At 48.3% G+C, this 26,424-nt stretch overlaps 1 protein-coding gene across 6 annotated transcripts in view; it reads left to right on the top strand.

Annotated features, from left to right (window-relative positions):
- The window catches only part of LOC146178322 (S-adenosylhomocysteine hydrolase-like protein 1), a 266,939-nt gene that overhangs the window by 212,611 nt on the left and 27,904 nt on the right, over positions 1 to 26,424 (top strand). For 2 of the 6 annotated variants that reach the window (XM_084578138.1, XM_084578137.1), the window contains one exon: positions 10,620 to 10,731. The exons of the other annotated variants lie outside the window; for them this stretch is intronic. In XM_084578138.1, the coding sequence (XP_084434264.1) occupies positions 10,620 to 10,731 (112 nt within the window). The remainder of the gene's footprint in view (positions 1 to 10,619; positions 10,732 to 26,424) is intronic. 6 annotated transcript variants of the gene reach the window in all.

The raw sequence follows: 26,424 nt of genomic DNA, 5'->3' as shown, positions 1-26,424 counted from the left end.
GAGTTTTTCATTTCCTTGATAGATATAGCACGACGTCAAAGGGGAAAGCCACACTTATGAAAGGAGCAACAGCAATAGCAGCAATAAGAGTGACCGGGAATCGCTCAACTCTTCCCCTACCACCCACCCCGTAGTTTCGCGTATACAGACAGCCATTTACGCGCGCTCTCGCAGGCGCACGATTTATATATAAAATCGACGCGGTCTTTGGTTTCGACGTAAAATGATATATGGGCGTTGAGGAGCTGATGCGGTTTCTGTCCTATGATAGCGGAAAGCCACGTATGGTATTGATTTTGATCCTTCTTTGATGTGGACATCGACGGCGATTTGGAGACTTTTTTTTCTTCTGATATTTCGAGAGCACTGAATAAACAGACTGTCCCTCAGACGCAAAGATCATTTGCCAGTCACAGATTATTTGCTGGTTATAGCGTCTTCTGTTCTGCAGACGTCGCGAGCAGACGAGGAGCGGGGTTGTTCTCGTCTGCAGAACAGCTAAGCAGATGGCGCTGTAACTGGCAAGCGCTCTGTGCGCACGCGCATGCTCTCGAACAGCGGGGATTGCGTCATGTCTGCAGAGCAGCGAGCAGACGACGCTGTGGCTGGCAAACACTCTATGCGTATGCACATCCATTTCTTCATCCACTTCTCATCCATCACTCATCCGTTTCTTCTCTGCGGTCATGCATGCATGGGATTCTGAACGACCTTGCAGTTAGCGCTCCCGCGATATTACCATAAACAGGGGAGGTGATTTTTTTTTTTTTTTTACTTAATAGGGATATAAAAACGAAGGTAAGATAGAAGAACTAAAATCAGCATGTAGCGAAAAACTTTTCTAGACTTTAACATTCGCCTTTAAACGCGTAGCTAGCGTTGGTGGCTAGCTCCCGTCTGCGCCTACCCTTGTGGGTGCCCGTTTCGTTCGCCTATACCCCTTTTGCTCGTCTCTTAATAACTAACTCCTAAATTTGTGGCTCTATTATCTCGTATTTATTCATTAGCATGTAGCCGTAAGCTGCCCATTTTTGTGATAGGCCACAATAGATACGTAGAAAGCCCCGCTCTAATGAAGCCGCAGTGACTCGTCTACTGGGCTAGGGATAGCGTGTCTTACTCATCGCCCATGTGCCCTGAAAGGCTCGATTCCCACCTCGCTCACCCGTCTTAAGGAGAAGTCGGAGCTGGTAGCTCCTGGGCAACCTCACGGGCTAGGTGACGTCACACAAACCAGTCAGTACCCGACCATATGTCACTTGGGAATTTTCACCTGTCTGAGCCGTGTCTGTAATTTTCATTCATTCCATTCATTTATTAATACTGTCAGCTACTATAAGGGGCTGTAACAGGAGTGAAAAATACAAAACGAAAAAAAAAGAGCAATACAGAACACGATGAAAACCAATAGTCAATCAAAAATCGTCTTTGAATACACACACAAACAAAATAAAAATGATTCCCACAGAAATCGGAGCAACAGCCATCTTACACAACAGCAACATGACCTCATCGCCCTGTGCTAGTGCTATAGATGAAATTTTCTAAATGGCGTAGGAATTCACATAATTATGAAGATCGAACAGCAGAATCTGGAAGAGAGCTCCAGTCCTTTCAAGTTCGCGGAAAATAACTAAACTGGAAGCAATTATTTTTTATAGCTGGCAATGGGATGAACTTACTATGACGATGTCTTGATGTCTCATTAGTTTTGATCTTAAAGTAATCGGATTTATTTATTTTTAGATAATTATTGATAATGAGGTAAAGAGTATTTAGTCTTCATACCTGATTCTGCTTTCTAGCATTGGTAGTTGGGCTTGTCGGCAGAGGTTTGTTGAAGAATGGTTACGGCGGTATTTATTATAGATAAACCTTGCAGCGAGTCGCTGAATCCTATCTAGCTTGTGACAATTAGTTGCTGTGCGAGGATCCAATACTACTTTAGAATATTTGATAATTGGTCTGACTAGGGTTTTGTAAGCCAGGCACTTTACATCCGGGGTAGCACTGTGCATAGTGCGTCGCAGGTACCATACTGTTTTAAAAGCTTTAGAAATGACATTTTCAATGTGGGTATTCCATCGTAGGTCTGATGTAAAAGTTATGCCTAGTATTTATACTGATGAACTCTTTCGAGCATGCAACCATTTATTTGATAATTGAAATTAAGAACATTTTTTTTTCCTAGTTACTGACATGAACACAGACTTTTTTTTTAAGTTTAACTCCATCTGCCAGTCGTTACACCACTTGACTATTCTTTGTAGGTTTAAATTTACGTTAATCTGATCATCAATCGTATTTACGCTACTGTATACATCACACAGTCGTCAGCAAATAGTCTTATTGGAACATCAATGTTACTTTGCAAATCATTAATGAAGATGAGAAAGAGCCGACAACGCCGGATTTTCTGCATTATGGCTTTTCTGCATCGGGCTAGTAACAAACTGAGTCTGGAATGTGCTTAGTATTTGATAGGCTTAACGTAACTATACGATGAACGCTATTTTTGTGGAAGGTGGGCAATGATGAGGTTGACGAAAGGGTTGACTGCTGAATTCCGGTACTTCGGTGTTCGTTTAGTTCTTGCTTTCTCCGTTATGATAACATCACCATGGCTTGATTGATGCCCCCCCCCCCCCCCCCCCCTCCCGCTCTCTGTGCTACACACACGCAGTGACGTTCATCGTAATACATTACATTCTCACTCCGTTTCGCTGCCTAAGCCGCCATGCGATGGAGGTTTCTTGGTGGCCTTGGCGACCAGCCGGGTGGGCCAAAACGCTCGTTCAATATTTCGTCCACATTTTATCGAGAGCGGCGTGCAAAAACGCCCGTATGCTGTGGTTTTGGCGGACTTTGAGAAACGATAAGCATTTGGGCACACTGTGCGGTAATGCAGTCTCAAGATATGGACAGTGTGACTTGCAGGGGCCATGTTAGAAATTTTTGTACTAGTGTTCTGCTGGTAACTTTGTTCACCTTTATAACGTGTCCTCCCTAGCTAACCGTAACGCTAATGTTATTGCATTTAATAGTTGCAGGTTAATGATGTACCTTTTTCCCCAGTCTGTTGAGCTAGCACAGAAAAAAAAAAAAAAAGCTTCCTTGTACTCCTGTTCATTTGAATTCTCCAATTTACGCAAGACGCCATAGTAAATCGGCCGTTGCGATGAGCGCGGACCGGCGCGCAGATTCAGGCCGGCGCATTGGTTTGAATTGGAAGCTGGGTCAACTGCACTTGAACCCCGTCACCCGCGTAGAGGTGCTTGCGCTATGCTAAAGCTGCTTGCAATTCGGCCCAATTCACGCCTTTCCTTGCAGAGTATTTGTCTTATTTGGATTGGCTGTGGCTCCGACCTTCACCGCAGTTGGCAGCCATTCCCTGGTCCTGAAGTTGCGCTGGCCGGCCTCGCTTGTGTCGTATATATATAGGCGCATGGCAACGCTGCTTTAGTATTCCCCTCTGTCAAGATAATTACACGTTGGCCATGACCGACAGACGCTGCCCTGTCGATTTCGCCGGCCCGGAGGTCACGTGATCGTTACCATCCTCCGCGCCTGGGTGGGTAATCATGCGGTCAACCGTGGCAGGCTTCCCGGATGAAAGAAGAAAACACGGGGACTATATAAGGGTGGTAACGGAACGCTCACCCACCATGCTCGGCTTTCTTTATGCATTATCGATGTACCGACCTTTTCTGCTGCATTCTGCACCTTTGTAGGGATGGCTGCATTGCAGATCACTGCGGCAGCTGAAACCCCAGTGTGCAAAGGACGCGCAGGTGTTGGGCGTCAAGGCCGACGACGTCCTCCTCCGCGCATCTGATTGAAATCTCACCTACGCCTATTTATTTTGCTCCGAACAGTCGCCGAACGAATACCGCCACCTGGTCCGCTTTTGCAATGGAAGCCGCTTATATCTGAAATAGTTCGACTGTGTTGAATAGAGCACTAAACTTGGACTTCACTGTACTGTACTGTACTTCCGGATATTGTTTTGGTCTCGTCAGAATTTCGCTTAAACACAGCCAACTTCACTTTGAATGTCAGTCACAGTTTGCTGCTCGACGTTGTAAGTTCGAATCTTGCGGAGAAAAACATTTGCTGACTTTTTTTGTGATGCAAGTCAAAGCTGCGCGCATTTATGGAGAATTGGGAAACTAATTTCGTGCCTCTATTTTTTTTGCAAATTTGGATTCGAGTCTTATAGATTGCTTAGTTCTTTAGTTTAGTCACTTTCTGTGGGTGTAAGTTTTTCGGATTAATGGTATCTTTTCTTATGCATACTGTGGCGAAGTTTTTCGCGATAATGGCAGCTCTTCGGTCACTAAAAAATCAGAATTAGGCATAGCATCGCATCTTCGTAGTCGCTTCACAGGGCGCTATAGGTAGAACTAAGGACTGTGGTGGAAGTGCGGTGTGATTGCTTTTCTGAAGGCTGAAAAGTGGAAAGAATAGATCTATCTACATTTGCGCTAGCTTGGGTTCAAGGTTTGAGTTAATGCAGAGACTTTGCGCCGGCTCTAGTGCGAGGCCACGGTTACTTGGCGCGATTTGAGCGCTGCTGCGCTCTCTCCATTGCTGCTCCATCCTTCTCGTCTTTCAGTAGAGTGCAGTTTCTTCCTCTCTCTGGCTCCTCTCTCTCTCTCTCTCTCTCTCTTTCTATGGATGGGCATAATCGTTAAACAAGCTGGCGCCCCCCTTTCGGGGAGGTTGAGACAAAGAATAGGCTGACTCCTTCTGGGCACTCAGTGCCTTTCGGTGCCTGACTGTCGGCTGGATGCGAGCGTTGAGTCGCCCCGCTGTCGATACGATACGAGACGAGACGATGCGTCCCGAAGCTTCACCCCGCCGGGCCGTTAGCGCCCAATCCTCCTCATCAGAGTCGACTCTCCTGTCTACCTTACTCCGTGTAGCGGTTGGAGCCGAGAAAAGATCGGTAAGGAAAAAAATGATCAAAATTCTTTTTGCGCCTCCATTGCTGTCGCTTCCGAACGTCGTCGGCAGGGGGAGCAGCAGTTTAAACCCCCGAGTGGAAAATGCAGATCAGGAAGGAAGATTTCTTTGATAACTCAAGAGGCAGTGCCCTACTTTTTGAAGCTAGATCAGGGTGCCTTAGAACACGCAGCTACAAAAAGAAATTTAACAATGGAGATGACGCATGTGCTGTATGTGGTAACTCCAGTGAAACAATTGCCCATATTATACTCGATTGCAATGGTATCCATCCGGAAGTTGATGCAGGCGCAGTCACTGTTCCTGAAGCTCTGGGGTTTAGAGATAACAGTGGCCGAGTGAATAAACCGGCGGTGGAAACTAGCAAAAAACGGCTGGAAGATTGGTGGCTTAAAAGCAGAGAAGTGACATAATGTTAGTAATGTAGGAACAAAATTTAATAAATAGAATGATGGTTTAGTTAACAATTCTAAATCAATAATTAAGATATATGGAGAGAAATGAGCATTATAGCTGCTGCTACCACCCCGTTTCAAAGGGGACGCTCCTATATTCCATCCATCCATCCATCCGTGAAGAACCGCGCGTGCAGAAGCCAGGTAGTTCGTGTGCCTCGAGATAGCTGCCACCATCGCCACCGCGTACTTGTTCTGCCGTGTAGGAGACTAATGATGCGAAAGAGAGATCTTCGTGTAACACACCCTGGGGAACCGTTACCCTATAATGGCGTCGAGACGTCACGCCCCGTAGCTCATGTTCCGCCCTTTCAGTCCGCGCTCTATCTCTGCCGGTCTTTCTTGACGCGAAGAAATCGTTTCTTTTTTTAAATAATAACGCAAAATAACGAAAGAGCAGCTCTTAGCGAAAGTGCGTCCGCGACTGTGATATCCAGGTAATCAGTAAAACCAGAGTGTAGACGTATCTAAAGCGCTGTTCGGCTTCGCCACTCAAATTCACGTTCGTGTTTCTTTTTTAGATTCTCACATGACTTCAAGTCGAAGGTGGGTGGTTGGCTGCGCAAAGGCCTACAGTTGGAGACAGTACATGTTCGCACAGTTCTTTCTACGTGTCGCGACAATGAACCACCGATGAAATACGGGGAGCTTTGAAGCGTTGTGGTAATCTAATCGTCACGTTACGAGGCGATTGTGGCATCGTCAAACATGATCGCTTCCTTGCTGTATTAAATTGGATGTACTCTTAGAATAATTGTGCTAAAAAAGTGGTGGGTGCGTCGTTCATATCGGTTTCCCGGATACAGATACCTGCTAGGGCACATCTCGCGTCTCGACATCTGAGTTCGCTGGAAGATCTGCCCTTATAATAACGTGTCGTCTCGAAAGAATTCTTCCTGGACGCCGGCGAAAGTGGATACTTTTAAGGCATGAAAGGAAAGTTTTGCACCACCCACCAGCAGAAAGGAACTTCTTGGTTAGCGCATCCAGGAACGATGGTCTTCAGGGGCGGAGAAGAGGGACGTGGGCGCTGACGTCACACAGCTTATTCTCCGCGTGATCGTCGTAAGTCGAGTGGAAGAGATGATGCGAATTCTTTATTTTGAGCGCCGATTGAAAGACCGTGCAACTTGACCGATATTTTCACCGGCAGGTATACCGAATACTTGACTGTGCATACTGTGGGATGCATTACCGGACATTTTTAAGACTGTCAGTGTTGCTTGTTCGAAAGGGGCGGATACGGTTTTCGATGGCGATAGATGTGTTATGGTGTCAGTAGACGTAATCCAATTTGGCTTGGCTCATTTGGGCATGAGAATGGAGGCGTGCTGGCATAGCTATTGACCGTCAAAAGGAGTCAAATAGAGGAGTTTCTTTTCTCGTAGCTTTCCGATTTCTTCGTCCGCCGAACATTGCGGCCACGTAAAGCGAAGAAAGGAAATGGAGCGTATTGGCAAACTGTGCACCCCCTGACCTATACTTCCGACGTCTTGGCGCCTTTAGCTACTGCTCCGCCTCCCTCCCCATTCCCTTCCAATCACATTAGTGCAAGGAGCAGGCGGGCTTGCGCTCCCCATAGGGAAGTCGAAAAGGTCTCGAGGGAGTTGCCCCACGAAACGCGCGCTCCCTTCTCCACCTTTTGTGTCTGCCGCTTAGTCGGCGACCTTTTCAAGCGCGGGGCCGGCATTGAAAAAGCGGAGAGGGAAAGATATCCCGGACTCTCTCAGTACCAGCCGCCACTGCGGTATCCGGTGAATCTTTGATGAAAAGTCGGGCGGGGCTGCGGCGTACTGTGTTGGGCCTCACTTTCGCTGCTCGTGGCGCCGACCGAACGGCAGCCGCGGCGGTGCGCACCATTTCAGCTGCCGTCGCCTATTCTTTAAGGTCGCAGAGCGGCCCAAGGGTGCGCTCGTGCGCGCATCCGCGGCCGCTCCCGTTCCTCAGCCTCCCCTTTGGGGAATAGCGAAGTCTGGCTTTTCCTCCGGCGACTGTCCCCTTTTCGGGAGGGCGCAACTACGGATGTCGCCGCTCAAGATCATCTGGAAGGGTGAGCGACGACGCTCAGGCACGCATTCGTTTCGAGTCGTGCCTCTGCATGTGGTTGCCGTGGAAACCGAGCCTGCATCCTATCTACTCCCGTTTTTCCCCAATTTACTTCTAGTTTCGTTATCGGTGGGGTGGGGAAATCATTGTTGGATGGGGAAGCCTTATCGCTCTTCTAATTCATTCTTCACTATTTCAAGCGCGTTTCTTTAACGTGACAGCGCAGCGAAAGCGTGTAGTCTTCTCGTGATTGCGCTTGAAAGCATTTTACGTAAGTGCCAGCCCATTACCTTCAAGCTCATTCTCACTTGACGTCCTCTTTTTTTTTTTTTTTTTTTTATGATCCCGGAACTGCAAACGCGCTTGCTGTACTAAGTGTCAAGTGGAGCATTTCCTAATTGTCCAATTTGCAGTGCCGAAAGAGTTGCGATTACTTTGATGCATCCACACCGCTAAACCTGAACCATTCTGTTACCGTGCAGTTGATTTTATAAATGGCATTATGGGAACTGGTCAGCAACATAAACCATGGCACTAACAGAAGGAGGCATGTGCGAACTGGGCCTGTTTAAGTTCTAGCGAACGTGTTCACCTACACTTCACATCGCTCATCGCAAACGTGTGGCTCATTTCGTGAATTTTTTCTTTTTGTATCTGCTGAAACATCCGAGATTACTGCCTAGGTATACCCTAACCTCCCCATTTCGCTACATTCTTCTGTGCGAATACGTTCCTCGCGATTACGAACCCCCACGGCTGTACAGTGCGCACCAACTTGGCCATTATAACTACGTTGCAAGTTTCCTCGCATTACTCTGTTTCCCGTTTGATCCAGAACTTCTCGCGTACTCAGTTTTTTTCATTTGGCTGCCATTAGAGAGTTCCTGGCTCGACTATAGCGCTAAACGGGTAACCTACCTGTCGGGCAGTAGAATGCTTTTAAGCCGCCTGGCGCAGCCTGGGTAGTTCCGACAGCTGGGTAAAGGACTCCCTACCTTCAGACGCATAGAGTTTCCCACAGGCACATCCCGAACAAGCAACTTCCATCTCAGCGGCCCAGTTCTGTTGACAGCCATCAGGTTACCTGGGGACGCGCGCAAATGGGCATTGTGCGTGTCATTGCCACAAAACTTCTGCCCTGGACACGACGTTGTGCGTATAGCACACAACACACAGACACGCGCGTTCTATTCACAGACAACGTGGCTTACGTTCCACGCACGATCGACTACTTGCCTCAACCGCTCGGGCGGCGAAATCGCGTTTCCTTCGTCTGTAAATGACAACCGGCTATGGAGAGCGCGATGTGTGGGTATTGGGAGGGACCGGCATTCCTGCCGAACGGCTTCGCATTATGTGTATACGAACGCATATTACGTAATGGGAGCGGCAGCTTGCGACATCCACATATTCCCGTTGCGTCGGCCTGGTCCCCATCGTGAGCGCGTCTAATGACATGTCCGTCCCCCTCCCCTTCTGTTCCTTACCCACTGCTCGACGCACAAGTCCTTCCCTGATTGGTAAAGCACGCAGCGTGTCGTTGTCTATAAGTGCCCGCTTCGGCACGAACGCGGATGCTGTTGTGGCTGCACCCGATTTCCCCGTTTCCTTTCTTTCCTCGGGGACATCGTTAGGATGTTGGGGAAAACGTGGGGAAAGCGTGCCTTCTTCTACGCCGCCCTTACAAAAAAAAAAAAAAAAAAAAAAAAAAAGCGGGTTCCTCCGAGTCCGAGATTTGAACTTCACGAATAGTCTTTTATTGTGTGTATACTTGTATATGTCCCGAATGCGTCTTGAGCGGCTTGTTACTGTTACTGGCTTATTGTTGGCGTGAGGCGAATTCGGGATGGCATTTTAGAACTGCTACCTCTTTTTGCTTGCGATTTTCTGCAGGGGGAGGAATCGGCTGGCTCGTTGTTCCGAGCCAGTTTTCCCGGGAGGAAATAACGATGCCGCTGCTTTTATAAGCTGACCACCGATGCTTCCTTTGCTTTTATATTTTCTTTCTGGTCTTCCAGATGCGTCAGCTACTTTTTAGTAGAGAGAAAGCCCTACTTACGACCATTCTTCGAATGTGTGTTGCGTTGTTTATTTTGTTATTCGTTTGGCTCTGCAGCTTTTCTTACGCTCGTATGGAAGAGAGAGCATGGTATTTTTATTCTCCGCATCAAACTGGTCCGTGTCATCAACAAGCCAATCGTCGTTTCGCTGCCTTTTTGTTGTGGTCGCACTTATAATACCGCAAGGAAGGCTGACTGTCGGGGTGGACGGCTCATTTCTTATCCAATGGGGTGGGCTGTGCTGCTCGTTGGCGCGTAAACACAGACACGGCTTTATTTTGATCTTGTTGTTCCTTCGTCGGGTCGCTTTGAGACGTCGGATACTACGTGTTCGGAATAGCAATCGAGATCCGATTTTTGCGGTCGCCGCCGGTTCTCCGCCATGTTGATGTATACATTTCGACCTACGTACTGAATCGACAGTGCGTTTCTGGTACCGCGAGTTGCATAGCGTCCGAATATCGATCTCATCATCATGCAGTGAGTGACGAACATATTTAACTATGCGGAAGTACGCTGCCTTGATGCGTGTGGCTGCTATACTTTGCGATTTTGCTTCGTCAGAAATCGTTACGCAGTAGAGTCACATCTTGTTTGCATTCTTTGAACCTCCTGTGGAGGCCATGCTGTTTTAGAAAATAGTCCGGTCATCTTGGCGGCATCTTTCGTCGAGAGAACCACGTCACCACTTCGAATAAAACGGAATTTCGTATTAAGCGAGTAAGACTTAGCGGCATTCCATTGTACGTGTTTTGTGCGCTACCTAGTGTTTAACCGGGCGTACACTGGGATTTAACGTAAATCAGCTTTCGGCTCTCGCTCTGAGCGTTAATGAATAGGGGTCCGAGGACCACAGATCGGCACCGACGTTGTTGTATTGACAGTGTGTCGATCGAAGGCTCTCTCACACGCTCGCGTTCCCCTGCGTACCATCGGCGTCGCTAGCTGCTGCTGTTGCCGCTGCTGCTGCTGCTACTGTTATTAAATCGAAACGATGTGACAGCCTGTACAATGACAGGGTGCTTTAGGGTCGAGAGAAGCGCGAGTATTGTGTGCGTGGATGTGTGTACATACGAGATGTGCGTGACGCCAGGCAATGCTGGAGTTCCCGGCGTACAAGGACCGTTCCAGGCGGCGCATGTCGCTCCCCGTGGGTCGGTACCTGGACAGCCGTCGCTCCAGCGCAGTCTCCACCTGCTCTTCCTGTGAGTCTGTGTGTGTATACGTGTATGGCCCTCGCGTCATACACACGCGGGAGTAGACGTGCTGTGCGTAGATCTGCTGCCTTCACAACGCTCCCCGGCTGTATGCCCATACAGGGTTCGGTGTAAGCTGCTGCTTCGATTAGCTTGCCGTAGTCGCTTGCAGCATTCGCTTTTAGACCAGTTAGAAAGGGGGAAACAGCGCTCCTCTGTCGGTACTCGAATCGGTATATATGAAGTTGGAAACAAATTTAAATGTCACTGCTGCGTCGCTAATTGCTCGGCGCTTGAAGTGGTGCTTACTTTAAACGAATGGAACAACGTTTTGTTTATCCAGCCTGAATGATGTCGACGCAAGTCGGCCGATTAATTCAACAAACCCGAAGTTTAAGTATGGCTGCGCACGAACAGCGAAACTATAGGGTGGTCACGGACTGCCACGTGCGCAGGGTTCGGAGCTACTGCGCATGCTCAGATTAGGCGCATGCGATGTAACTCGAAAGCTTTTAACGTACTCGGATGCACTGGCAGGATCGCCTGTAGGACTTTCCTTTCATGCTTCTAACAGTAGGTAAACGAATGCGCGCTGCTGTTAAGGTTCTTTCAGCATTGCTATCGGACAGCTTGGCAAAGCGCGCCGAATATGCAAACTGCGTGGAACCGCGACGAATTAAAATTTCCTAGAACTGACAGCTTTGTTTGCACGAGGTAGAAAAGACGGCGGGTCCACAGCCAACGAAACTATACTGAAGGAGAATCTCGCGGCCTTGTCCGCAGTATTTTGTCTTCAATTTGCAAATATAGTGAATAAACGGAAAATGGTAGGTGTAACTTTAATTAGGAAGCGTGCAAAGCGGGTCAGATAAATAAATCTGGTTAATGACATTCTAGTGAACATGAAGAAGAAATGGGCATGGGCAGGGCATGTAATGCGAAGAGAGGATAACTGATGGTCTATAATGGTAACAAATTGGATTACAAGGGAAGGAAAGCGTATACAGGGGGCAGCAGGAAGTTAGAAGGGCGGATGAGGTTAAGAAGTTCGCAGGGGTCAAGTGGATGCAGCTAGCACAGGACCGGGTTATATTGGAGAAATATGGGAGAGGCCTTCGCCCTGCGGTGGTATATAGTCCGGTTGATGATGATGAATGAATAAGATGTGTTTAGGTATGTTTTTAATCATTGGCTCTAGGAACAACGTGTCATTTTAGAAGTTGTAAAATCGTCTTGAGAAACAGCCGGCTGACTTGTTTTCACTGAGGTACCTTTTACGCAGGGTTGTTTACTTGACAGCTGCTGTGCATGTCTCAGCCAGTGCAACTGCGAATCCCCGTCAATTAAAGCTCAGAAGCCGGGAGGATTCCGTTCTCTGAGATGGGTCTCGATTCGCTGAACCAACACCGCTGTAATTGGGAGCTTTCCCTTGGTGTAAGCTTTGTTTCAAGGCCCGTAAAATATATGAAGGTATACTTCATGTGAATGGTACCTCAGTGCAAACATATCGGCTAGCTCCTTTTCGAGGCAATCTATAAATTCCGCAAGCAATTACACTACATTCGTGACGTAAATATTAGAATTAATCAACTGTTATTTACCAGTTGTCTCTTTTTTTCCTGAAATATTTACTGCCGATGAGGCAATTTGACTCTCGGGCATTCCACGTTAAAAATATATCTTGGGGACTTTCAGCTGGAATACTGGATGTGTAAGCCGGTCGACGCTTCATAAATTGAAGCGTAAGTCAAAATATCTGTGCTTTATCTTGACATGGGGTGGACATTAGTGCGAAGGAAAACGCCTGGGATCCTTGTGCGAAGGCTATCCTATACTTTCAATATGCTGCATGCATAGAACAAGCATACTTTTTTTACTCCGTTAACTAAGCATTATGTAAGAGCGGCGTGTGGCTTCACCATTTTATTATGAAATTTCTTGGTGAACCGCCACTTATTAGGTACCAAAGTCGAGCGATGAGATTCGAGTCGCAATTTTGCGTCCTGCTATTAGCGGCATGGCTGCTAATGTTGAGATAAGCGATAAGTATACGTACCTTCATTCTTGCTTCGAAAGTCATCATTCTTGTAAGGTCTGCGAGACTTTCCTCCGTTGAACAAAGATAGGCCACCTTCAAGAATTTTGCACTGGGCGCTATAGATACACTGAACACAACTTCGTAAGCTTGCTTGGATCCACCACCAAAAAGGCCGGAGCGCTGTTTCACTGTTCTGGTCTGTGTGAACGTCTCGCGTGTTCCTTCGATTCGCTGGCAGGAAAAGCATTTCCGGCGGCAGAAATCACGTGAGACGATCGTCGCCTGGTACGGTGATGACGCGTAGGCAGAACAAAAAGAAAAAAAGGAAAAGAAAAAGCAGGAATGTCCGCGACAATGGTCCGGGACGCGGCTCTCGCGTTTCGTAGCGCGGTCCTCGTCATCTCGGCCGTAGCGGTAGCGGTGCCTTTTACGTCGCCGGACGTGCGCTCAATCCTACACCTCGTTTCCTATAGACGACGAACCAGCTAGGGGCTTATATGCATGCGAGTGCATCTCTAGCTGCTCCAACCGTCGTCGCCTCCACGTGTTCGCGTCCCTCCACTCTCAAGAGACGGAACGTTGTCACTGGTTGCTGCGTGTATTACGGTGATAGGCAGGGCTCTACTCTGACTCTCTGCTATTGGCTAGACGATAGGCAGCTCGTCGACGTCACCGACGCGTATGAAGTTGGCTTCCGTCGATGCATAGCTGACCGACCTGCATAGCCATTCTGTTCTGTACGCTCGACCTACGTAGTTTCTCTATACGCCCGACTTCGAGCATATATTGGTCACCCCTGCCAAGGAAGCTCCGTAGATTTCGAAGACGTGTGAGACCACAACGTGAGAATCTCCGTGTCCGTACGTCCTGCGTTTCTATTTGCGTCGTGGGTCGCGAGTAACCCGAAGCAAGCCGCAACTTGGGGAGTAGATTAGAAGCCGTGCTATAGCAGAGCGTTCTCTTGCCGTAACACAAAGAAGCAAGTTCGGAGCCCAAGCCGACGCAAGATTTTTATTTTATTTATTTATTTATTTTTGCGGACAGTCGCTCAGCAGAAAGAAGGGCCGGAGCCGCGGAGCCATAGCCGGAGGCAAAACGGTGTACCGTGCATACACCCGAGTCCGACGCCGTATAACCGTCTCCGTTGCATGCTCGTGCAGAAGCCCCGCGCGCTCGCCCGCTCCCGCACTGCCAGGTCCCCGTATTCCGAACTGGGAACGTCTATTTCGAGAAGAAGAGCCGGCCAAACAGCCCGCATCTGCTTTGCTGCTGTAAAAACTCCGCTACCTCGTCGTTGCCGCGGCTCGGGCGGCGTGTAGAAGACGCAGCCGCGGCCCGGGAGGGAGTCGAAAGTTTCGTCTTAGGAAGGTCGCATCGCGTGCTTTCTTTCCGCTTTCTTTCGGTGCCCTTTCTGTTCAGAGCGTTCTTTTGGTGGTGTGGATCGGTGAACGCTTGACGCGCGGTCGCCTCCAAGCGTTATCCGGTACGTAGACGCTCATTCTCGAAATACCTTCGTTCATTTTTTTTTTTTTTTTTTCTGGCGCTCGTCGTCCGTTTTCTCCTCCCCATTGTTTTGCTAGCTAGGTGGCTGCGTGTGGCTTTAATTTTGACGTTGTGTCCATCGCTACAGGGTCCCTTTTCTTCGGTGTATACCGGCTAGTGCTTAAAAGCTGTCCAGTAAAAATTAAGGAAATTAGCGCCAACACTTAGACGAGGACAGAAGAAAACGCACACGAGTCCAGTAATTTTTTTCTTTCAAAGTTTGGCGTTAGCTGTGACGGCTTAATACCTAGTTTTACATAGCATAGGGCTTGTACTTTAGTGGGAGTGTATGCAATGCAGATTTCTGCCGGCTATCTGATTAAGCATTAAACAGTTAATGTATCTAGTCGTTATCACTCGCTTACCAAGTCCTTTTTGCTCGTTTGTTCGCTTTAACGGAAAAGCTTCCTTTTTTTTCTTCAGGTTTTCTTCTGTCGATTTCTTTTCTTTCTTTGCACTTACACAAGTTTAATGCACTAGGATCTCTGGAGACGAACTGAAAGAAGCAGAGGTTTTTTGTTCGCAGTGAAGTCCAGCTGTTCTTAATTGCTCGCTTATAGAACCCTTCTCTCCTGTTCGTTTAGGCCTCTCGCTTCGGTATACGATTTTCTCCAGTCTTGCTCCATCCTGAAAGGCGACTCAAACTACGAGCTATCTCGGAGTTGTACAGGCTCTTCCTTAAGGACGCCATTACGCCCAGCCTTCGATATATGCTTAAGGTTGGCACAGGTGTTCAGATTCAGTTTTCGCGCAGCACTTCTCAGTCCTTGCCCAAGGTCGCCTTTAAGCGAATGTTCGGTATGGAAAGCGAGATTGAGGAGACATCTTTGTCGACATCTTTGTCGTCTTCGGCGTCAATGAGCGACGAGTCACGCCGGCTGGACCGCATCAACACGTTCAAGAACCGTGGCAAGTCAGGTGAGTGATTTGCGAGCCCAACTGGCTACATCATGGAACCGCCGAAAGAATTGAGTTTTCCGCACGGTCGCTGCGCCGAAACTCCGAACAAGCCTATATTAGTTCACGCTGTCGCCAAAGGGGTTTGCCGAACGAGGGAACTAAGCTCGCTGCGGGTTTAACACACGCGCCGCTGAGTGATGTTACGCCCCTTCCGGTGCTACGTCAATACTCAAGAAAGGTTATTGCATACTGTGGAACGCTGGAAGGGTAGGCATTCGACATCGCGGAAGCTGTTCCACGGAAGGTTTTTTCATCAGGGAAAACTGAAATGGCGCCGCTTGCATGCTTCTCGCCTTCCTTTGCTGTGCCGTTGCCACTCCGTGTCCGCGCCCCTCTGATAGCGGCCTCTGACGGTCACTCGTCCAGGTAGCCATCTGTTATTCGTGGCAAACAACACAACAGAAGCGCTTGTATCGTGCTGTCTTCTCTGCCGTGTTCGTCCTTTTCGCGCGAGTTTACCATGAACACCTACCAACTATAGCCCTACTTTTCACGTTAGTACCAGGTTAATAGATGCACTCCTGGCATGGACCGCGAAATGTGCAGCGCACTTGTTATCTTTCCCGAGTTTAGTTCTGCTCTTTCCGAGAGTTTCCGAGTCATTTTGGAAAGCACTTTTAATTTCTTTTCTCGTGGGCAATTTTCGTGCAGTGCAAGCTGCGCTGCCGGGACTCTGCGACATCTCTCTCACGATGTACGGGATTACGAATGACGAGTCTAGTGACTCAGAGCCTGCAGCGAAGATGTTTATTAAATTAAATTAAATTGGTTCACAGGAAGGGAAAGGCGCAGTAACTGTCACACTTGCTCTGTGGACACCCGAACCGCGCCGTAATGGAAGGGAGGAAGGTGGGAATGAAAGTGGAAAGAAAGAAAGAGGAGCCGTACTGGAGGGCTACGGAGTAATTTCGACCACCTGGGGATCTTTAACGTGCGCTGACATCGCACAGCACACGGACGCCACTTCGTTTCGCCTCCATCGAAACGAAGTGGCGTCCGTGTGCTGTGCGATGTCAGCGCACGTTTATTCAAGGTATGAGTAAAAGGGAGTTTGGATTATGTCTTGGTGATTAATAGCGCAAAAAAAAAGAACAAAAAGAAACGTCTACTTTGCCGACAGCGGCGATCTTTGTCTTAAATACCATCGCTGTCGCGTTAATCCCCGCAAAAAGAGCGAAAATATTTTAATTGGAGTGAAAATGTCGTCGCTATGTGCGTTCTTAAAATACCGAGCGCACGCGTTGCCGACTTTGCGGATTAATTCTGCGAGTTCTGTCGGCGTGTGATAAAGCCAAATTTTCGGTAATTAGTTACCTTTTATTCGGTTAAGACACTCGTCTAATTAACGCCGTTTGAGACGGGTCGCAAGGCGTGCTCTTTAACAAGGTCGATCGCTAACAGAAATCTGCAGCATTTGGAAGGTTAGCAAGCACGTACGTATGCGCTCACCGAGTGGTTCAAGAGGCGGAATCCGCGAGGCCTGCTTCTCCCAAGACTAATCTCCAGTGAAAAGCGGACGAAGGAGGATGGAGGTGCAGGAGAGCAAGTGCTGACGCTGTGGTGGTCTGCGCCGGAAGGGACTAGAAGACTGGATTGCGCTCAGCGGGGCGGTTAATGCAAATGCCTTTATGGCGGTGGCGGCGTTGGAGCGTAGCGGCGCAATTCCGTCCCGGTGCAGGGCTGTATTTTCTGAAAGGTGTACCCTAGCACTGTGCGGTCGTTGAGGCGGGGGCTGGTAATCGAACGGCTCGCGATTAGTACCGCCCTTTGACACTCTGGTTCCCAATTAGTCCTCAACACTCCACCTATAACATTATATCATAGTCCTCGATGTTGTCGATTTGGTCGCAGGTACTTTGTCGCTCAGTGTCAACTCTTACACTGGCCCATGTCTCGCGTTCCGCTGTGACACAAAGCGTTGTCACGCAAGCCGCTGCCGCTTAGGTAGCTTGGGCCGTTGTCACCTAAATCGCTGTCGTTCAAGCCGTTTGAGACGCTCTTGGAAATGCCGTTGTCACAAACGCGAAAACAAAAAACAATAATCGGCATTGAGATCAATTGCTGGATTCCAATGTATTCCACCGTCCTAATCGATACGTAAGTTATATTAGCACCCACAGTTCCGACAGTTGATGGCGTGCAAGCAATTCGCGAGCTTCTCTCTAAGGTTAATAGTGTCGCCCAACAGCTCACTTCATCATCATCATCATCATCAGCCTGACTATACCCACTGCAGGGCGAAGGCCTCTCCCATTTTTCTCCACTCAGCCCGGTTCTGTGCTAGCTGCATCCACTTGACCCCTGCGAACTTCTTAACCTCATCCGCCCACCTAACTTTCTGCCGTCCCCTGCTACGCTTTCCTTCCCTTTGAATCCAGTTTGTTACCCTCAGCGACCATCGGTTATCCTCTCTTCGCACTACATGTCCTGCCCATGTTCAGTCACTTGGTTGAACCTTAACCCGACCATTTGTCTCCCCCCTCCGGTTTCCTCATTGTCCTCTGACCCCACGTGTGCCCTGAATCCTTTTGGGGGCGATCTTTAGAGAGATCTGTACACGCCAGTAAATCTGAGCCATCCCTGTTCCCGGCAGCTCCCGCAAACTCGCCTGCTTGCATTGTTTAATTGCGTGCAGATTGGTGCGCCCTTATTGTGTTAAGGAGAGACGGCCATATTACGGACATTCAGCTCATTAGGAGGACAGGTTGGACATTGAGACGGCCAAAACGTTGCGTTACGCTTGTGCAAGGTGAGAAGCGTGTTGGCAGTCTCTCTTCCGACGAAGGTGCTCGTCTCCTTTTAATGCGGACTGTGCTAATTTGGGCCCACAACCCTTCTTAATACCAAGAGGTTGAAGCGCCAGAGCAGGTGTAGGCATGATCATCATCTCCAAACGACTTGCTGCTGGAGAAGGAACACCCAGGGTCTAAGAAGAATTGCGCGGTTGACCGATACGAAGTACATAACGTTTCTCGTCACGAACACTTACTTTCAATGCTAAATTTGGGGCAACTGTGTGCCATCTAACTGCATCCTGCATGCAATTTTGGCACATGGCGCTCCAACAATGTGTGTCGAGGTTGTGCCAGGAAGAGATTACCGCTTCGATGACCAGAAAGGCGCTCAGGTCGCACCGCTCCGGCCACTGCTGAAGTCGGGAGCAGGCCGTAATCCTAGGGGCGCGGAAGGGTTATAGTTGCTCTCGATGTAAACTAAACCAAACCTGCGTGTGACACAAGCTCGTTAACTGGCGCAGAACACCTCCGTTGAGTAGGGTAGGGATTATTGTAGTCTTATCTGGCGGGCTCAGTCGACTGGATGCGTATACGTGTATACAGTGCTCTGGTATACCCTTTAGCGGGCTCAGGTACCATGTGCTGGAAGGAAAGTTTATTCTCATCATGGGGAGCATAAAAAAGATGGAAGTTAGGGCGGCGAGTGAAGCTCGTGTCTGTATCGCGAGGTCGAAACGCGGATGGTTCGGGAACGAGAATAAAGGTCGTTCGAGCTCCGGTTCAGAGTTTGTAATGTTCGAATGAGGAAACACTCAACACAGGCTGCGCACGAAGACCGTAGCGGTGCAGTTGGCAGTAGCAGTTGAAGAAAAAAGAACCAAGCGAGGCTAAACGCTGTCAATGCTCTCCACGTTCCGGAGGAACGTTTCAACACCGCGCTCTGGTGGCAGCACGTTATGTGGATCTTGTATTTCGATCTGTATCTGTCGCGAGGTGGACGTGGTTCCGTCCTTACGTTTATCTCTAAGAACACACGTTCCCATGTGCTATATTGTACGAGTAAAAAGAAATGCTTGCGATGAGGGGCGTTAGCGGTGAAGGCGGTGCGACGGTCGGTTCTCTCCGGAGAGTGGCGGTTGTCGCATGTTGGAAGAACGCAGCAACCGTGGCGATGTCTCTAACGCCCGTCATCGAAGACCGGGTGGTTTAGTCGTTCCCATTCGTTGCCATTCTTTTTGTTGAATTTTATCTGCACGCGATACCCAATAAATAAGTTGAGTTTACTAGTTTATTAGACGCCTTGATTGATGGAGGCGGCGTTCAGGTCTCACCTTCGGCTTAACGTCATGATATCCCCTGGCCGCAGTGCGCCTACGCAAGCGCCCTGTTCCGATGCCCATCACCATCTCACTTAGGTCACCTGCAGGACAACGCCCTCACCCACAGAACCCCATTTAGTCCTGTCCTGAGCCAACCAGGTCGACTCCGTATTTGGAAACTTCCTAATCTTATCAGCTCACCCCTGTCCACCACTCTGCTGCACGCTGGTAGGTTGACTTTTCTCGGAATTCTCTCCTAACACTAAGGGACCGCCGTAGTTATCTGCTATCCAATTGCATGCCCTGCCAATACCATTTGTTTTTCTTCATCTCAGCTTAATATTATGAAGCCCTGTTTGTTTCTTAACATATGGGTCTGACTTGCTGTTTGTTAACTTTACCCGATCCAGAGAGCATCTCTCTATACTCTGTACAACACCCTTTCCGGAACATAAGGCAATAAAATCGGTAATGCTTGACGTGTAGCTCCTGCTCGGATGAGCGCGTGCCGGTGCAGAAAGCAAAAACAAAAACGTGACAAGATGGCGTGGTGTTGGACTAAGGCTCATTGGACAGGCGCATGGTACCACCTGGTGGCCAGAGACGTCATTCGTCTACGTATAGCATTAGCGGCAGGCGACTGCTACAGCAACATAAGCGCTTATCCGACGGACCAACGCGCCAGCGTGGCTAACAAGCTCGTCACAGCCGCCATCTTGACGAATAGCTGACTGCTGGAATAGTGATACGTATACGCACGTGTCGGCGTCTCACGAGTAGGATTTGCACCGCAAAAAACACACACACAAAAAAAGCTTAGACTGCTGCTACACGACCCAAAGCTTCTTGGCCAGCCACGGCTGCGTTTCTCTTCCTGCCATGGCTCGCCTTCTGGGCATATACACGTGTAAGGGGGCACTGCGGCCGGCGTAAAAATGCACGTACTGCGTTCTCGCCTTTTTTTTTTCTTCTCTTTTTTTTTTTTTTTTTGCACATGCTCAATGCCTACAGGCGCCTTAAGTCAGTCCTACTAGATATGTGCAGTGGTATCCGAGCAAAAAGGCATTGAAATGCTCTCGGCGCCATTTCTTACCTGCCACGAAGTAATGCAGCGAAATGTTGACAACTTCTGAGGAGCAAGCCTCTTGGGTTTTCCGAGGTTTTTGAATATATATTGCTGGAAAGCGATTCTCGATACGATCATAAAATAAGACACGCTATATGCCAAACAATAAAGGCAGCGTGACAATGCTTTGTTAACATGAGGCTAGAGCTTCTTTTATTGAGAGGTAGGAACTTCGGACTCAGAGGCGCTGCACTGAATTCCTGATAAGTTGTATAGCTAAAGCCTTGCCAGACACGAGGGAAAACGAAAATGAGAGCTCCTATAGGGGAGTGCAGGTCCGTAACAGGAGTGCCAAATACTCTGGAATCCATCCGGGACGAATGAGATCACCATCTCACGTCCCCTGGAGCCAGCTCATTTCATTCTTTATTTGGTTCTTGTAGGGTCTAGTCCTTGCATGTCCATGTTGTTCCTTTCTCCTGCTTCTATTTCTCGGCGATCAGGATTTCTTCTCTGCGGCTGGGCAACTTTTCTCCGAAAAAAAAAAAGCGGTCTGTGTGGAGAAACTCGCACGGATCATGAAGAGGCGGGGAAGCATCTCTCGCATCCTTGGCACTGCCCAGCTGCTTTGACTCGTGTAGTTTTTTGGCCTCATGGGAGGCCGGCCTCCTCCGCTTCTTATATCGCACCCGGAGTAGGGCTAGTCACGTTCGAGGCATCGAGGCGCCCGTCATGGATCGGTGATGCTCCAGTAATACAATGTATGTACAGAGTGTTTTGTAGGCTCTGTTTATGATTCTCAAATGTTCCCCTTTTTCTTTACTGACGGTTTAAAGGAAATAAAGAAAGGCCTGACAAAGGGTCAATTAAGCGACGTCTCTACAATTCTGGGCCATGGTGCAGCGGAATTAGCGGCGCGTCCTGCGAGCGCCCTCATTGCCATCATCGGTGTAAACTTCTCGGTCGATAACGGTAATGCGCGTCTTTTGCAATTGTGTCGGCAGAGAGTGTTGCGCTGTCGATAAGGCGACGTTAGAGATCGGGCGCCCAATGTCGCACAAAAGGCGGGAACTGCATACTTCGCAGGGAAAAAAAAAAAAAAAAAAAGCAGCTGCTATCGTCATGACTGGAGCGTCTCCATTGCAGTCGCTTTATGCACCGACATCTTCTGACTTCAGAGGGTTTACGAAGGAAGGAGGACGTGGCGGGAGACGAACAGCTCTCATTTCTCTTCCGTTGCTCTGCTGTGGGCCACCGGCGCTCACGATGGAAAGGCATGAAGAGATCTTTCTTCTTTATGAACTCTTGAGACGTGTTCCCTTTTTTTTTTTTTTTTCGGGAATTCCTGATCACGGTATGTCGTTGCTTCCAAATCTCGATGATATCTGTTATATCTCGTAAGAAATATGCTGAGAATCAATCAATCAATCAGTCAATCAATCAATCAGTTGAACGAATTTATTGAACAAACAAGCGATAAAGCGAGCAAGTGAACTAGCTTGCGAACTGGCAGCCTTGTAATCGACTTAAAGTAAAGTTCAGCAGAGAACATTCAAACAACTACGAAAACATGACAAAGAGGGAAGCCGTCACGAAACGATTCGTAAGTTGTATCAAGAACGAGCGGCTTCAGCAGGCGCTTGAACCATCTTCGGCGTGCTCTGTCCCTACAGATAAACAAAAGGCTACGGCGGCAAAATGCGCCAGCGATCAAGTGAGAAGCGACTAAAACGCGACCCTGTAGCCTTGCAATCACCGTGTCGTTGGAGGATTACTGAAACGGCCTTGGAGGCCCTTAGTTCATTCGCTTTCTCTCTATATCGGAGAGCTCACAGAAACACTGATAGCGCAAAGCCCGAACAAGGGGGCTTTTCGCCGTCAACCTATACGCTTCGCAAAGTACGAAATCACGCCCCCGGAACCTCGTTAGCATTTCCGCGATGTCCCGCGAGAGCTTCGCAGTCTCGGGAAGAGAGATCCGCAAATGGACGGAGGAAGAAGTGGCGTTCCGGAAGCCCACACGAGTGCTTTTTTTTCCGCCGCTTTCTGTTTTCGCCAGCTCCTCGAGCAAGTATCGCCTGTGTAGTAGAGCTCGGGCGAACATTCTGCCTTAAATCGCCGCCGATTTCCTCCCGAACGCCACACATCTCGATTCCCTTTCATTCACTTTTGTTCCACTGCGTCGTATTATTCCCCTTTGTTGCGCTGTTTTTCCTACCATGCCCCCTTTTTCGTGTTTTTTCTTCCTTTCTCGTTCCTTTTCGCATCGTTCACTTTATATCGCATTCGAGACAGTTCCAATTTGCTGGTTTTGTTTTACACTGCTGCATTTCTACTTCGTTAACCTTTATTTCCCTTTTTTTTTAATTTACTTTTGATTCTGTATTCATTTTTTTTTGTTCCTTTTCCCCCTTTTTTATTTCTTTTCTTTCTTCCCAATTTCCTTTATCATTTGAAGAATGAAAGGTGGGACACTGTTTTCATTTCGTATTCGGCTTTGGTTCCTTTCGCACTCTGCTTTGTACCGTTCCTTCTTTCTTTCTTTCTCACTTCGTTCCTCTATTATTCACTACTTTTTCCTCTATTTTGATTCGTACAGCACGCAGTCATCCAGTCACACTCACACAATCTCTCTCTCTCTCTCTCTCTCTCTCTCTCTCTCTCTCTATCTCTCTCTCTCTCTCTCTTTCTCTCTCTTTCCTGGGCCACTCTTTTAGGCTTTGTTGGAACGCATACAACCGAAGTGCAAAAGTTGGTGCTTCCGAAACGAACCCAGACTTCAATGCCTTGTGCTCCTCTACTTCTTCCTTTCAATAAAATAAATTAGCGGAAGTGGGCCGGGATGGGGAGTATCTTATCGAGGCCCTGTGAATGCGCTGCAGAGCATATTAGATTTCATCGAACGGAAATGTGATTGAGCCAAAGGTATATTGCGGTGGTTTGAATTCGCTTCCCTGCTGCGGGTCGTGCCTATCGATCCGAGGGGCCGCGTTCCTGACCGAGCTGTTCTCTTTTTCCAGTATACGTGTGAGCAATAAGTACAACATCGGGAAACGAGAATGTGCGCGAAAAGAAGCGCTCCTTTGCTATATACATATCCTATATGTCGCTCGCATTGACGCCGAGACCGTTCGCGTTTTGAAAACTGCAAGTGCGTGCGCCGATTTGGACGTGATTTCTGGGTCTGTTCTGACCTCACTTTATACATGTTTCTTTTCTTCGGCGTCTTTGACGTTACGCTGAAGTCTGCCTCGGTTATTCTCTGCGGTTCGTTTACCAGCTGGATAGAAGTCGTGATGACGTGCATTTGGCCCCGTATTTGCGTTCTGCAGAGCGTCGCTTTCTGGGAGTCCGAGAATCATTGTGTTCCAATAGATGTGCAGCGTGGGAGAGTGATGTGTAGCTCATTTACCGACGTATGTGTAGTTCTCTTTTTATTTTTCGTCGCATACGCCACAGCATGGTTTTCATAGACATGTGCTCCGCCTATATCGCTCTTCAACGGTCACGTATGAGCGCTCTCCATGGTAGGTGTTCTTCAGTCTCTGCATCGGTGGGAAGTGCGCGTATTTCTACTGCCATGGTGAGTCTCCGGGTCCGCACTTCGCTATAACCGAACGATGCGGTCACGGTTGTTCGCTTTATCCGAGGCGGAGTGCTATAGCCCTAGTGCGCATTTCCACGGCAGTTCCACCCTCGTTCGTAATAAGCGAGTGCTCTTTATAACTGCGGCCGTCGTAATTGGGCTTCTGTTTCTTCTAAAGCGCACAAAGCCGCCGCCGCGCCGTCCTGCGTCTTCTTCGCTATTCTATCCCGAATTACTGAGTGGAATTGTTTTTGTTATTTATTATTTTTCTTTAATTATAAATTTCAGTTATCATTTTCTTCTTGATCAAAGGATAATTATGCCCTCTTAATTACGTCTATTTCTTTAAGAAACATCTTATTATTCTCATATGTCGCGGCTGCCCGTCTGCTGAGCCGTCTGCCATCAACTTGTCTATACCCTCAAATATTTCGTGATATGCTATTCCGCACTACTTGCTCAATCAAGGTCTCATCGAATTGATTTCATCGGGAGTGGTGTCGGCAGTATGCCACTCCCCGTGTGGCGGCCTGCGCAGTATCGCATCGCAAGGTCTGCATTCATGGCGTGCCGACCGCTGTTTCCGCATGCCTAAGCAGCAGCTATCGGGTCGAGGGAGTGCGCAGAACCGGCCTATGATCGATCATTAGCCGGCGGCCAGTGATTAACTGTCGCCGAAGGCGGGTGACCAGCCCGCGTCCGCCCGTATTTCCGGGGCTGTCTCACTCCACTGCTCCACTGGCTACCGCCCCGCAGTAATTAACCACCACCTCCGCCCACTTTCACTGCTCGGTCGAGCAGAGGAGGAAGGAGGGAGGGTTCCTACCGATAGGCAGAAGCCGCCGTGACCGACCCGCTTCCTGGGCACACTTCTGTAGCGGCAGGGCACGTTTCCTTCCCCTCGGCATTCTGCGGGCAACTGTGTCCTCCTCGCGTTCTTCCTTGGCCGCCCTGCCTCGTGGTGTAGAACGACGACCCTTGCATTGTGCCCGCTCACTGGGTCTGCTTCCCTTTCTTTGCATCATGGCCTGAATTCAAAAAAGAAAAAAAAAAGTGCTGGTAGGAAAATGATCCCACTATTGGTTTCGCGCCAGAGAACCACTCGTACGATGATGAGGGTACGCTCATTTGGTTTCGTTTTAGAGAAATACTAGCTAGGAGGTTTGTTACGTTGACGCTTACGCCTGTGTGATTACGCCTCTGTGAAAAAGGGCTTTGATTGCTCTTCGGATTTATTTCGCAACTTTTTTTGCACCCGCCGCATTCCATCTTGCGTTCAAGACATTGCTGTACTTTTAGCACTTGAACGAATGTTTCTTCAGAGATATGTAGCTAACCTTAAACTTCTCTGGCTCCCGTCTTGCGCGCGCACATTGAAATAGCTAGAGATAATTTTGGGTTAAATTTCTCTTTGTTCAGTCATTGTCGCAAATATGAATTATATATCTGACGCGAACACGAATTTGGTCACTATAGTCACTTCTTATCACGTCTGAACGCTTGTTACTTAGATACAAAAATTATTTTTAACCTTTTGTTTGATATATTTTCTTTTTTTTTTTCTTTTTTTTTCTCAGTTTTGCCTGGAAATCGCCATGGGCGTCCACCGCTATCTAGCGCTTACCGAGGGACGCCTGATTTCGTTGTTTTCGCTTTAAATACGGCGTGGAGAATGTTATCGTCTCATAATTGAAAACGACGTCATTGTCATTTTTTCCCTACGACGCCTACCTCGGCCTTGTTTGCGCATTATCCTCTTCGCCTTTTTACCCTGATATTCCTAACAGACAGCCTTCTCGCTCACGCGGGCGATTAATGCTAAGCTCCAGAGCCTTATTACTGGCGCACGCAGCGAGCAGGTACGAAATATAGAGAATAATATTACGAGCTCTTAATCTCTCTGATAAGTGCCTGTAAATAATGGCTCGCAATCCCCAACGAACGTAACGTGAAACAAAGGTTTAAAAAAATGAGCATAAAGATAAGCTTTCATTTTTCTCGTTGACGACTTGAAAGGAGCGACCTCTCAAGGACTCGACGGTAACTACTACTGCTGCGCTCTTCAGCGCGCGTTTCTTTATTTTCCGATTTATGTTCCTCGACACATAATAATCTCGAGCTCGAGTAGTTTTGTGAAATAATCCCTTGGAAGCGTGAAGAGGGAGGCGAGTCTAAAGGAATTAGAAAAAGAGTAAAAAAATAATTCAGCTATTTTATCGCTGCTTTATGATTTATGGTGTTGTCCGCAGTGGAACAATGCATCGATTCATGATCATACAAACACACCATAAAAAACGGGAGCGCATATTTTGGCGCGAAATATGCGCCATGGGAAAAAATGCAATCAAGAACACTAGAGGGAGGGGGGGGGGGTGGAAAGGGGGTAATAAATTTTCTTGCCTTGCCGTGGCGCCAAAGCGGGTTCCTTTTTTCTCCCCCTGCCTATCTGGTGTAGA

This window comes from Amblyomma maculatum, chromosome 9 (genome assembly GCF_055883805.1).
Source record: "Amblyomma maculatum isolate TAMU_Amacu chromosome 9, ASM5588380v1, whole genome shotgun sequence".
NCBI lineage: Eukaryota > Metazoa > Arthropoda > Arachnida > Ixodida > Ixodidae > Amblyomma > Amblyomma maculatum.
The sequence above is the reverse complement of the archived record's forward strand: the minus strand, read 5'-3'. Positions and strand labels throughout refer to the sequence as shown.